The sequence below is a fragment of the Lethenteron reissneri genome, chromosome 48, assembly GCF_015708825.2.
Source record: "Lethenteron reissneri isolate LAM-NWPU_2019-01 chromosome 48, ASM1570882v1, whole genome shotgun sequence".
NCBI lineage: Eukaryota > Metazoa > Chordata > Hyperoartia > Petromyzontiformes > Petromyzontidae > Lethenteron > Lethenteron reissneri.
The window spans coordinates 3403173-3416295 of NC_083826.1; the positions used below are offsets into that span (position 1 = coordinate 3403173).

The following is a 13123-nucleotide window of genomic DNA, read 5'->3' on the forward strand; positions in this document are numbered from 1 at the left end:
GTTGCCACCTTGTCTGGTACCGATATTACGTGTTTGGCAAATGGCTCAAAGGGCCTCATGCTGGCTGGCGGTGGTGGCATTTGGCCCCTGGATCCGCCATAAGGGGCCAAATGCGACTGCGGAATTTTTAGATGCCGGGGGTTACGCTTGTGCACATAGCCTGGCACAGGCGACGCTTGCGGGGCGGAGTGTGTGTGTGTGCTTTGTCTGGCACGGGGGGAGAATGGAATTCAATGGAAGTAGCGAGGCGAGGGTTTCACACCGATGTTGACTTTGGACTCTCAACATGATGCGGGAGCGAGCCACGCTCCCCTGCCGTCGGAGCGGGTGTCCAACTCACGCTTGGCGCTCTCCTGGTTCATTGCAAAATATAAATTATTGTCAATGACGCGGCGTTAGTTTCTGAAATCCACACTTCGCGCCAGGTACTCATTTGAGTGCTGAGTCGCACAAGACCGGTTCAGATAATCGTCACCGGTGTTGGCCACGAACGGGAATCGAACTCGACTCGCCAGGTTCGTAGCGCAGCGCGCAAACCGCGACGACTACCGCCCCCTGCAATATTGCAATACACAGCAGCAGCAGCATCAGCAGCAACATCTCACCCTACAGCGAAACATCGGCCGTGAGGATTTCCCCGAGGAGTACACCGAGCGCAAGGGCGGTCTTAGATGGAATAGGGATGGAAAGTGATCCGAGTCGGGCTGTAGATAAGCACGGCGGCTCGGCGACACACGATGAGCAGAACAGAACTCCGCTGTGCCTCTGGATGCCCGAGTTCGATTCCCATTCACGGATCGCATCGGTGGCGAGTGATACGGTAGAACCGGTCCCGCTTCCTCTGCCTTCACCAGCCCGCATCGACCAGCGTGCTGAAAGCAGAGGTCGCAACCGGATACCCGATACCCGTACCCTACCCGACACCCGGCTACCCGTACCCGGCCGGGTACGGGTACCCGTTTGCGACCCTGGTGCGGCCGGGTACGGGTACGGGTAGGCCGTGAGTCACTGGTGAGTAACCGTTTGTCACTCATTTCGGGTAGGGTACGGGTAGGGAACGGATACCCGTACCCATACCCGGCCGGGTACGGGTACCCATTTGCGACCCTGGTGCGGCCGGGTACGGGTAAGGAATCAAAACCCGTTTGCGACCTCTGGCTGAAAGATATCCAAACAGACCCCATGGCAATACACGGGCTTCATCCAGCAGTGGATTAGTATTAACGTTTTCGACGCACCGCATACATTGACTCTGCAGCGCTCATCCCGGTTACCGTTTGTGCCTCAAAGTATTCAGTCTGTCCACCCGTGCTCGTCTTGTATCCTTCACAGACGACTGGGGCAAGTGCTGTGAGCGAGTGGCAGGCACCCTGTGAAGGCCGGCGCGGCACACGAGGGGGATGGGTGGCGAGCAAAACCGCCTTCGGTCGCATTTTTTCACACCGCACCTGGTACAAAGTCACTTGAGGTTGAGTGGACCTAGCGGAGGCCCAGGGCCCGTTCAGATTAATCGTCAGCGCTGTTGGTGGCCGCGAGGAATGGGAATCGAACCCGGGAGTCTGCCCGGTTCGTAGCGTGGCGCGCTACTCGCTGCACCACCGATTTCGCGAGTGAACACACTGACACACACGGAGACGCACTGCACAGGTAGTCACAGCTACTTGGCACCCACACACAGCGGGAACTCTACATTGGGTGAGAGTCTCGCCAAGTTGATGTGGATTGTGGGGGCCCTGTTTTACCATTCTTCACCACGCTTCATCAGTGCCGGTTGGTTAGCGGTGGGCCCAGGAAGGGTTCGGATATCAATCGACTGTTAGCCATGGTCAAGGATTGAACTCGGGTTGCGGAGTTTGTAGGGCAGTGTGCTAACTGCTGCGCCAACGTTCCAGGCCTTGAACCGAATAAAACAAACATTTAAACCGTAATTACCACCATATGGTTTACAGCCGACCCAAAATGCCATACCTATCTCGCAACGTGGAAAAGTTATGTATATTGCAACAACAAAAATAATATATAAAAAAAACCCATGCGTTTCTTCCACAGCAGTTTAGAACTCCTTCCAAAAACCCATCGGTTTTATTTTATTTTTGCGCGAACTGGTAAAGTTCATGAGCTTCGCAGAAACACTCTGGCGAAATTCGCAAGAGAGCGATCACGTTGACTTGTCGAGGCGCTCTTGGCTGGGAGGAGTGGCAACGTGGATTATCGCCCCCCCCCCAACTCCTCCTCGAGCCGCCACTCCTCTCGTTGCCATCGGTGGGTGATGTCATCGGCAAGGCTGTGGTGTTTTAAGTTCAGGAGGAAGTTGGTGGGGGGGGGGGTGGAGATTACTCGGCAAAAAAAAAGCCACCACCATCATCGTGAGCATCGAGCTGGTCAACCCACTTTTGGAGCGCCTCCTCAAACCGTCGTCTGCATTTCTCGCAATCCTACGACGTCAATAAGCCACCCAGCATTTCATCGCTCCATCTCCTTCCTTGTCGGCAACCCCCGGCGGACGCGTTCCGTGACCTTGGCTGCCCGCGCTCCCGTCGAGCCGGGGCTCTTTGCTGCAGGGGGCTTGGGGTGATGTGATGTCGGGCAAACCTCGAATCACACGCGATCCTCGTTCTGGATCCGATTGTAACCCCCCCCCCCACACACGTGCACGCATCTCTCCGCTGTGCATGTGCAACGTTAAGCAAAAAAACATTGTAATTCCCTCCTCCCCCCCCCCCAACTACAATTAGGCGCCTTGGGACATTAGTGGAAGGCGCCTTACAGAAATGTGAAGAATTATTAATTAAAAACCAAAGGGCAGTTTAATTAAATTTAGATTTCAAGCTTTCGTGACTGCAGGGATTCAGCTTCTTGGTTCTTTCGGTAAAGTCACGTAGACGGGAAATAACAAAATAAAAAAAATAAAACATTATAAAATAATTCTCACGAGAAATGCCGAAACGTTGTGAGAATTATTTTATTATGTTTTATCTTTCTTATTTTATTTCCCTTCTACGTGACTTTACCGAAAGAACCAAGAAGGGGCAGTTTAATTGTTTAACTTTTCCAGTGTGTCGCGTTCCCATTACAATTGCAGCACATGACTTGGCAAAAATGATCACAGGGACAATCTCGCTCAGTGGATGAATACGTATATTTTCGTTTTACCAACTCCATTGTATGTACGATTTACAGAAAGGGGAAGGCGGAGAGGGAGGGGAGCGATTGCGTAAACCCGATGCGAAACAAAATAACGAAACCGTGTCGTATGAATTTGTCAAACAAAAAGAAAAAACACAGGCCCCAGCACAACTGTGAATATGCCAAGTCAAAAAGAAAACGGGAGGGAAAGAGTTAGGGGAATTAAAATCACCTAAAATACCAACTACAACGTACTGCACGTCAACGCAAAGATGATGATGATGACGACGATGATGACTATACAATAATATACTGACACATCCTATAGTCAAAAAATAATTAGCGGGCAAGGGGGAGGCCGAAAAGCAAGTGGCTTGAATCAACTCTTAAAAACAGGGGAAAACGGTTTTCCAAACCATTAAAAAATAATCCATCTGTTTTTGTCACGATCCAGCGACGCAGTGAGATTATCCTGGATGCTGATGGTGGCGGTGGTGATGGTGGTGGCGGTGGTGATGATGGTGATAATGGTGGTGGTGATGATGATGAAAAGCCACGGCCATCGGTAACATTGTGGACAATGAAGGCAGTGGCGAGGAAGCGTTCCGCACAAAGCATTAGCATCACGTGCACCCCTTAACCATCCCGTGAGACTAAGCGGAGCCGCCCGCCTTCTTATGAAGCAGTAACCAGGACCTCTCCAAAAGGAGTAGAAATCACAAAGTCCCGTCTACGTTCACGTTAGCATATATAGATTGTTACCCTATAATTTAAAAGAAGTGTGTCCGATGAAAGGAGGAATAATAAATTAATCGGTGAGATAATTGGGCTTCGTGAGCGTGCGTCATTGATGAGTTAGTGCCAGTCGGGCAGCTAAAGTTTTTAACATACCGTCTGTGTGTGTATGTGCGCGAGTGTGTGTGCGCGTGTGTGCGAGTACTCATTACACCTGCTGCCACGTTGGCAGCACTCGCTTGGGCGATTAATAACGTGAAACAAGGTGAACGAAACAGCCTCGTTTATCTGCCAATACAGCAACACCAACAACAATATTTTTTGTTTAGTTAAAATAATAATCATTAAATCACTTTGGCAGGCCGCACACAGCCAGCACTTACATACACAGTACATAATATATCAAGGGCTGCTGTCTTTGTAAATGCTCGCCACGGATGGATGGACGGTAGAATGGCCGGATTAGTCAACTTATTTGTGGCGCTGCAAATCCGACCACACTGTGTAAATGATAAGCCCATCCCACCATCAGAACCAGGGGGGAGGGATGCATTCCCGGCTGTGTGCCCCGACTGCGCACAACGAGACTGAACACACGCAGAGCTGCGCGAACAGCAGCAAGGCACAACTCCCATCACACCTTGCGTTGCCATGTGACCTGCCACATTGTCCAGACCAGCAAACCCCCCCCGCCCGCACGTTTGCACCCACACACACACAGAAAGCTGTACATGTGGCCGTATTGTTTTTTGTTCGACCATGACCATTAATTCAGTGATGGGCGAAATGGTTTCTCTTGCTTTTATTTGGGAACAGTTCTTAAAAGTCCTCTGCCGTGTGCTTCATAAACGCAATGCAGCTGCGAAAACGTGGGTGTACCTGTGTTTGCGACTTAGAAAACGACTTGGGGGCGCCTTCATCCAGCAGTGGATCGATCATGACGGATGATGATAATGACGTATTATAAAAGTGACGCCAATTTACAAAGCAGCAGCTGATTTTTTTTTCTACACACGTGACGAACACGCCGGCCCGCCCCAATCCCTCCGCAATACCCATAATTATATATATACTGTACGTACATATACTTATAGTCTTAAATAGCCGGCACCAAGCCATGAAAAGGCATACTTTCTCCGTACACTCAGCAGGTTTACGAGAATTAACCTACGCACGTGTTGCTGGTGAGTGTGTGTCTGTGTGATTTGTTGAATATACTTTATACGCATTTCTCCCCTTGCAGCAAGATTCCACAAGAGCCTATTGACAATGATGCTTCCCCCACCTCCCCCTCCCCCCTTAGCTGGATACAACACCGCCGAATCGAGTGACGGGCAATGCCGACCTTAGAACTACAAATCTCGCCTGAACGTTGAAGGAATCGTAAAATTATGGCTTTTTTTGTTTGTTTTATATTAACGTTACACTCATATTAAATACTTAACGTAAAAAGGTTTAGCGGTTAAACACAGAAATATTAACGCATCTTCTACTGCATTTTGAATTAAGCATTTGTTGCTGCAACATACCCGGCATATATATACTGAGCTCAGATGTATAACAGTATTTTCTTGTATACCAACGTGCATGCGGGTCAAATGTTAGTTTTGGTTTATAGGGACAATCTTTTTATCAGGAAGGGGCAGATGCCTTAAGGGCATTCTCTTGAAATGAGCGCTTCCAAACGCAGGCATTTGGGTCTCCTGCACAGCGCTAACGGGTGGGGATGTAATAGTCCCATCGCTACCCATCTCGTACAGACGACGCCGTCTTGTGGACAGGCTGAATCGTTTGCCCCAGCCAGTTCCGAGGGACTCCGTGTGTTTTATTTTTTTGGAGCACTTCAGCCTGCGGTTGGGATCATATCCACAAGATAAGAACCCCTAACCGAGTTCTGCACCCCGACGGAGTTCAGATGGGGGTGCGCGCAACGGACCTGGTCACATCACCTGTCGGGAAATCACAGGCGTGGGAATCTTAAAAGCCACAAGAGTTGTCGACGCGTTCGTTGCTGGCCACACATTCCAATCGATTCGCCCACTTGGCCATTGCACGTCACTGCCTCCTCTTGCAATCGCATGGGAGCAGACAACAGACTTGTTTAATGGAGACATGCACACACACCCCCCCTTCCGCCCCCGATGGCGTAGATTTCTGTGCGCCGTCGCATGCAAGTTTTTTTTTAAACGTAGAAAATATACTCTGCGAATTCAAACACTGCTGGCGACTTCCGACTATTTGGTAGTGGCGGTCCAGGAGGAGAGGGGGGGGGATCAGTTAAATCGTTTCTGTCTTTTCGCGCGGGCATGTCTTCCCTCTCTCATGTAGAGACGAAACACACGCAGCAGCAGCAGCAGCCTCGCACATCCCCCCGTCGTCACGTGCAAAGACAGACCCAGTCGCTCCGTCAAACTGATTGCCGCCACGCGAATTGCGCAAAAGCCAGTCACACAGGCAAACTACTACAATGCGAGGTGCGCGTGTCTCGAGAGGCTGGATTCCGTTAGATCAAGTAGGGGGGCGGACGCGCAGTGGTCGTGGCGAGACGCGGAATAAGAGGACTGTAGCTTGGCTAGAGCCGCCGCTGCTTTGCGAGACGCGGAGGGCTCAACTTCTCACGGGACATCCCCCCCCCCCCACACGGCTCGCTCGCAACATAGACTGGAGAGGTGGCACGCGACTACAGTAGCCAAAGCCGTAGCGACGAGGTATACTGGATGTGGTGCGCCGGCTGGCGTGCGAGAATATAACATTCCGGGTTGCCGACGCGGGAACGACCCGGCTAAAAATTAAGCCCCCGATTAAATAAATACCATTTTGTGGGGGGAGACGAGCTTCCAAACACTGGAACAGATGGGGGAGCGTTCACGTGTTTCTTCTGGCCGCTGTGCCCCGAAGGCCGTGAATCGAGGGCCATGGAGCAAACCCCTTCGACGGCGCTGCTGCTCGGTCCGTCGCGACATGCAGAGGACACTAACTACGTCGCCTAACACTCAACGCCTCCCCGACGGACACTCTCTCACGAAGCCGTTAATGGGAATTATATGAAAAAAAATCGAAAAAACGTCTTTGGTTAAGACCCAGTGGTAAATGAATGATAACATTATAGAAACAAAAAAACGTGTCCGGGAATAAAAACACAAAAACGTACAGCAAAGAAAATTATATCATTTAAAATCTTAAAACTGTGAGCGAGAGAGAAACAAAAAAATACACGAAATCAATTTTCCTTCTCGGACTTCCGGCAGGGAAACCAGTCATGAACAGTAACTGAGATTTAACACCACAATCGCTGTGCCACGTAGCCAACACCTTAACGCACCGACATTAAATACGAACCGACAAGCAGGGCAGCCGCCTGCCTCCTGTTCTCGGAGGCCTGGACTGCTTCCCCCTGGCACAAGTAAAACACAGCCAAATTGTAAAACATTCCCTTTGTAAATACATACACATATATACACTTGCACGTACAATTTACTGGAAAGCCAGTCGTCTTCTGTAATTCTATATAAAAAAACAAAAATGGAAAGGGAAAAAAAAAGGATTTTTTTTAAAAACAATATAAGCCACTAGCAAGTTTTTTTTAAATGCATTACATGCCTTGGTAATTCCAAGGTTGAACACACAAAATATACACAAAATGGCAGTTTAGTCGAGTACGATGGAAATAATTTCACCCCCCCCCCCCACCCCCCCCAAAATCAACAAAATACTTTTCTTGTATGTTTTTTTTATCCCATTTCTCTAGCATAATGTCACTTGTGTTCTCGTCTTGCTTTGAACCGGGCCGAGATTGCGACGGCATAAGCTTGCCGGCAACGCAGCGTCGACAGCCAATGGCACATCAGGAAGGAGGGTTAACAGAGAGCGCTGCGGGGTACAGCACGACTTGAATGACGCTGAAACTCGGCGAGTGCGGGGAAAATAAAAACTCCGTGTTCTTGAGTAGAGCCATCACGGCGCACACCCCCCCCCCCCCTCATTTAGTTTTTTGTAGATATTTGTTTTACCTATAATCTCAATACAACGCAACATTAATCTCAGAAACTAAGCGTATATTTACATGTACAAATGCGTGAATGCACACACGACCCTTGTGCATAAGCTACCGCGTGCGCGCTTTCACAACAGGGCACGCGCGCGTGGGCACGTGCACGCACACACACACAATCCCAGCCCTCGGTGACCCAACCTACGCGGATAAAATGACAAGCTAAGCCTAAGGCAACGTTTTGCACTACATGATATACACACAGTGATGCAATGCTGACAGATTTTCTACGCCTTGTGTTGTGTTCGCGCTACCGCTGCCGCCACCACCGCCGTTTCTTCTTAGTCTTCTTCTGCCGCACACCCACCCCACTGGCAGGCACAACCGCTCTACAATAGTGTTTGCCACAAATTCACATGTGCAGGATTCAGCACCCTGCTGCAGTGGACAGCAACCGCTCCGATGCTTTCAAATACCGCAAAAATATCAAGCCGTCCCCCGTCAGTCTCTTTCCTTCTTCGGCGAACAAAAAAAAACTGTGAACCTTTCGCGCTTTATTTCTTCTATACTGTGTAAAAGGTGGACGGGGATGAGTGAATAGCTTTTTCCCTCCGCGACTAATATAGTCTATCCATTATCAACAGGTGGATGCAATAGTCCTCTCACCATAAATACCTGTTCGTGTTCACAATACAGCAACGGTGTTGTGTATTCCTTAACTGTCAGTGGCCCAACAAGTGAGATTTACATTAATGCAGGTCATCCCGGTTTTTTTTTTAATCAAAATGCAGCTCGGATAGGTAAAGTTCAAATCGTGAAGTACGCATCCGTCACGAAAGCTTACAGATTTGTTAACCTGGTCTGAAAGGAAATGTATAAATAAACTGTCATCAAATGAAATTACGGATACACAAATCATCTACCCTACAGCTATCGTGTAAAATAGCACTTGTACTGTAAAACATTCCATGCCATCCGACCCCTCCCGAGGCAAGTTCACAAATGTACACGCGAAGAACGCTTCATTTCCACCATCGCGGCGACGATTCCACTGGCCGAACAACGCCGGCGATCTCCAGCTGGCACGAAGGAGGGGGGGGGGGGCCATGACCGACCCTCCGTGTGGTTAGCGTGACCGTTTCGTAAATATTTACAAGTGTCATTCGCGCAACGTGCTCGCACGTCCGAAACAAAAACCCCCAACGAACGTGAACTCCTCTACGATGTGGAAGCATAAACTTAAGTGACGAAGCTAAACGATGACTGGACACCGGACAGCGGGTGAGAGGGGATCGGGGACGTTAAAATCACCTTGTCGTCCTGACACGGTCAAACAGAGTCCTCGCGAGCACTCAAGTTTGTTTTGTTGCGTTTAGGAAATTGCAGACCGTTAAAGGGACCCCCCTTTCCTGTTTACACGAGGTCGACACGGCGCACCGAATAGTAAAAAATAATTGTAGTCTGTCGTATAACTCTGTAGCAGTTCAGCAAGGGCTCCTTCAAAAGAGGTTCTCTTCAAAGCTGGCCATGATGTCGCTCTGAAGGTTCATATCAATGGTCCCGGTGAGCTGATGGAGGGAACACACACACACACACGAGAGCTCACGTTAGTCGAGGCAGAGGCTTCACGATCAAAAAGTGCAAAATAACAAATGTGTGAACATGCGCAAAAGCTCTGGGGGAGGGGGATAAGCGAGTTATGTAAAGTATGAACTTAAGTCAATAACACTACCGGAAAAGAGAATATCTAATACTCGACATTTCAGTTAATGGCCCTTCTTCACTGCAGAGAAATCAACTGCTGTTTACGACCGCTGTCCAACATATTGGACTGTCGTCTATGAAAGCCTTTACCTAGAAAACCGGGCGTTGTGTTACTGTAGTCTGACTAAACGTGTTGTTAAGTACGAGCAGCAGGTGGTGCGTCTGGCTGCGAAGGACACATTTCTAGGTGGCACTAATGGATGGGTGGCATGGGTGGGGGCGGAGCCGCGTGCGGCACTTCAACTGCTTCGTGACGTTATTTAAGGACCGTCGTCTGGCATTCACCACGAACATTTCTCACTCTATAAATATCGGGGGGGGGGTGGGGGGGGTTTACCGAATTCGAAAAAAAATGCCTCCTCTGTTATTTTGGTGGCCGACCTGCTGCACTATTGGAACACCTGCAGCACACACCTCATGCCAACTACGCGCGTCAAGTAAGAGCCACAGCTGGGGCTCACACAGCGAACAAGACGGACGGAACAAAGGTGAGGGGATGAACAGCGCCAGCGCGGGGAAGGGCAGCGGGCGGCGGGGGGGGGGGGGAGCTCACCGCTTCTCTCCGCCGGCGCTCCTGCTCCCGCTTGCGCGCCAGCTCGCGGTCGCGCGCCGCCTGCGCCGACTGCTGCGCCGCCTGCTCGCGGGCCACCATCTCCTGCGCCGCCTGCGCCGCCTGTGCCGCCACCTGCTCCTCGTGCTGCCTCCGAAGCAGCGCCTCCTCCTGCGCACGCTGCGCCCGCTCAAGCGCCTCCTCCTCGTCGCGCTCCCTGCGTCGAGAGGGCGCAGGCGCAAGAGGTTTTCCTTCGGCGTTAATCTCATTGGCCGCAACAGGGGGGGGGGGCGGGGGTGGACACGGGGGTGGACACAGGGGTGGACACGGGGGTGGACACGGGGGGGGCGCCGTCGTGTCTCGGAAGACGCCAGCGCCGGTTTTCTCGCAACCGAGGTGGGTTGAACGTCTTACCTTTGGTGACCGTTTCACAAATTAATTTTTTCATTGGCATACCGATCGACAACTTAGCTGGAAATGCCAGCTCCATTGGAAACAAAGTGAGTGTAACGACAAGGACAGTCGGCGTTCGTTTCTTTCTGGGTCTCGCATGCCTGTGAATTGTACAGCTCTTGGTATGCGTTTCATGCCAAGAAGCGCAAGATAACCTCTCTCTCAGTGTAGGCATACCTAAATATTTAGCTAACTAATTCCAAGATGTACGAATTACAGGCGTTTGTATATTCTCTACCCCCCGGTTCTGCACGGGTTCCATTTGCTCCCATAGCTATACAAACACATGTACAACGTAGCCGCCGGTATAAACTAAACTATTTTTATTTTAGCAGGTAAGGCCCACTGAGCTACATAATATTTTTCAGAAGCAACCTGACCACAAACAATAGCTCAACCGATATCACGTGGAAATGTATAGGAGCAGCCCAACACTCGAAACACAGGTTGCTTCTAAATGTGGAGAGAAAAACTGTTGGACCCGGAGAAAAATCCACGTGACCACGGGGAGAACACGCAAACTCGAAAAAAACAGGTGCCAGGGTCGGGATCAAACCCACGACCTCCCTGCATACCAGGCGAGGTAGTTAACATCTCGCCACTGTGGTTCATAGGTGGTACCAACTGCGTAAACCCGCACGCAAGTAACACAACCCATCGATATGGGCGCGTTTCAAATGGAACATTCAAAACGACGTACGAACGATGCGACGGGCCGGTGTTCAGTCACCACCTGTTCCACCGCTCACCTCTGCCGCTCCTGCTCGAGGCGCATCCGCTCGCGCTCCGCCTGCACCATCTGCATGCGCCGTTGCTCCTCCAGCAGCTTGAGAGCACGCTCGCGCTCCTCCTTCTCCCGCGCCGCACGCCGGAACTGCTCGAAGCTGTCGCTGCTGGTCTTGGCGCCGCCGCTGCCCGACGAGGCCGGAGCCTTGCCCAGGCTGGCCCAGGAGCCCATGTTCTTGATCCGCAGGTCCTGTTGTGGGCAGGACGGCGCTCCTCGCTTTTGTAGGATTGAAAGGAGAAACGTGGAGGGGGCGGGGGGGGGTTAATTGTCAGGGACGCACAACAGACATCGTCACGATATTGTGGATACCCCCGTCGTCATACGACCACCATCACGACCATTATCGTCATCTCCCCGCCATCAGCATACGATCACCATCACCACCATCTTCATAAGACCATCACCACCATCTTCATAAAACCATCACCACCATCTTCATATGACCATCACCACCATCTTCATACAACCACCAAAACCACCATTTTAATTTTATTTCTGACCATCATCATACAACTTCCATCCTCATCATCATCTTGTTCATCAACTGCCCCATTATGACCACCATTAACACAATGATCACAAAAAACACATGCAAAATCATCATAAAAAATCATTACTGCAACAATTCCACGCTCAACAACCTTTTGTCAAAGTAAGAGAGCGTCGTGCATATAAAGATCTCCTAGGTAAGTGTGTTTGGGTCGTATCGTGTATTTTTCTGCGTGACGTCCGACATTCGATCCACGTGCTGGGAGCTTCTTCAGGAAAACCGGGCTCCCAGGACATGGAGCGAAACGTCGGACAATGTGCCAAACAACACGTGCAACACAAGCTAAAAACACACGGGAGCGCTACGCAGTATTTGATAACGATAAAAAAAATTATTTTCTTGAGCAAGCACACGCACAAAACATTTTGATCGTGCAGGCGGCTTGTCAACCGCCAAGCCACCTTTTTTGGAGCAACGGAGATTTTGGGGTCCTGCTGTTTGGGCCGGTTCAGGTTGAGTGCCTGGGGGGGCGGCTGTCCAGGGGGCATGCTGGCAACGGGTCCCCCCCGCTCCTGCAGCTCCCGCTCGGGCTCTGCAACGCGGACACGGGCGCCCACCACACACGTGCTCATCACAAACATCCCCCGTGCAGCCTCAACCGAGGGCAAGTGCCGCTGACGAGCACCTGCGAAGGCAAGGCACGGCACACGAGGGGGTGGATGGGATCGTTTGCGTGCCCCCTACTGTGCATGCCGGGCGGCTTGTGTCCTTCGCCCCTGTCCGTGCCGCCGGGGTGCATCTGTGGCAGGTGGGCGGCGGGCGCGTCGGAGCGGAGCGCCGGCGAGCGCCGCTCCTCCTCGCCCAGGTAGGCGGCGCGCGGGGCGCCCAGCGGCTCCGGCCCGCCGGCGCGGAGGCCCCCCGGGGGCATCATGCGTTGCCCACCGGGGCTGGCGCGCACCTGGTGCGGCTGAGACAGCGGAGACTGCGCCTGTGGCGAGGGGTGGCCTGCGGGGGTCGGGGCACGGGACACACGGAAGGGGGGGGGGCGTCACACTCGGGAGCGTGACGTGGCCGTCAAACCCGGTGGCTGGATTTGCCACGGAGTAAGTTTCCACGGACACGACATTGAATTTTACGATGACGATTATCTCGATAACAGTTTCCCAAGCTTCATGATTACGCGATTCATAATGACGTTTTTTGGCGAGGCCACGTGACGATCCAACC

The 13123-nt window shown here is 51.4% G+C and overlaps 1 protein-coding gene across 6 annotated transcripts in view; it reads right to left on the bottom strand.

Annotated features, from left to right (window-relative positions):
• Positions 1-7018: 7018 nt before the first annotated feature.
• LOC133354605 (bromodomain-containing protein 4-like) overlaps positions 7019-13123 on the bottom strand; it is a 44869-nt gene continuing 38764 nt past the window's right edge. For all 6 annotated transcript variants that reach the window (XM_061571581.1, XM_061571582.1, XM_061571585.1 and 3 more), the window contains exons 19-23: positions 12641-12901; positions 12358-12488; positions 11369-11622; positions 10170-10383; positions 7019-9420 (exon numbers count right to left, since the gene is read on the bottom strand). In XM_061571581.1, the coding sequence (XP_061427565.1) occupies positions 9352-9420; positions 10170-10383; positions 11369-11622; positions 12358-12488; positions 12641-12901 (929 nt within the window). In that variant the 3' untranslated portion in view covers positions 7019-9351. The remainder of the gene's footprint in view (positions 9421-10169; positions 10384-11368; positions 11623-12357; positions 12489-12640; positions 12902-13123) is intronic.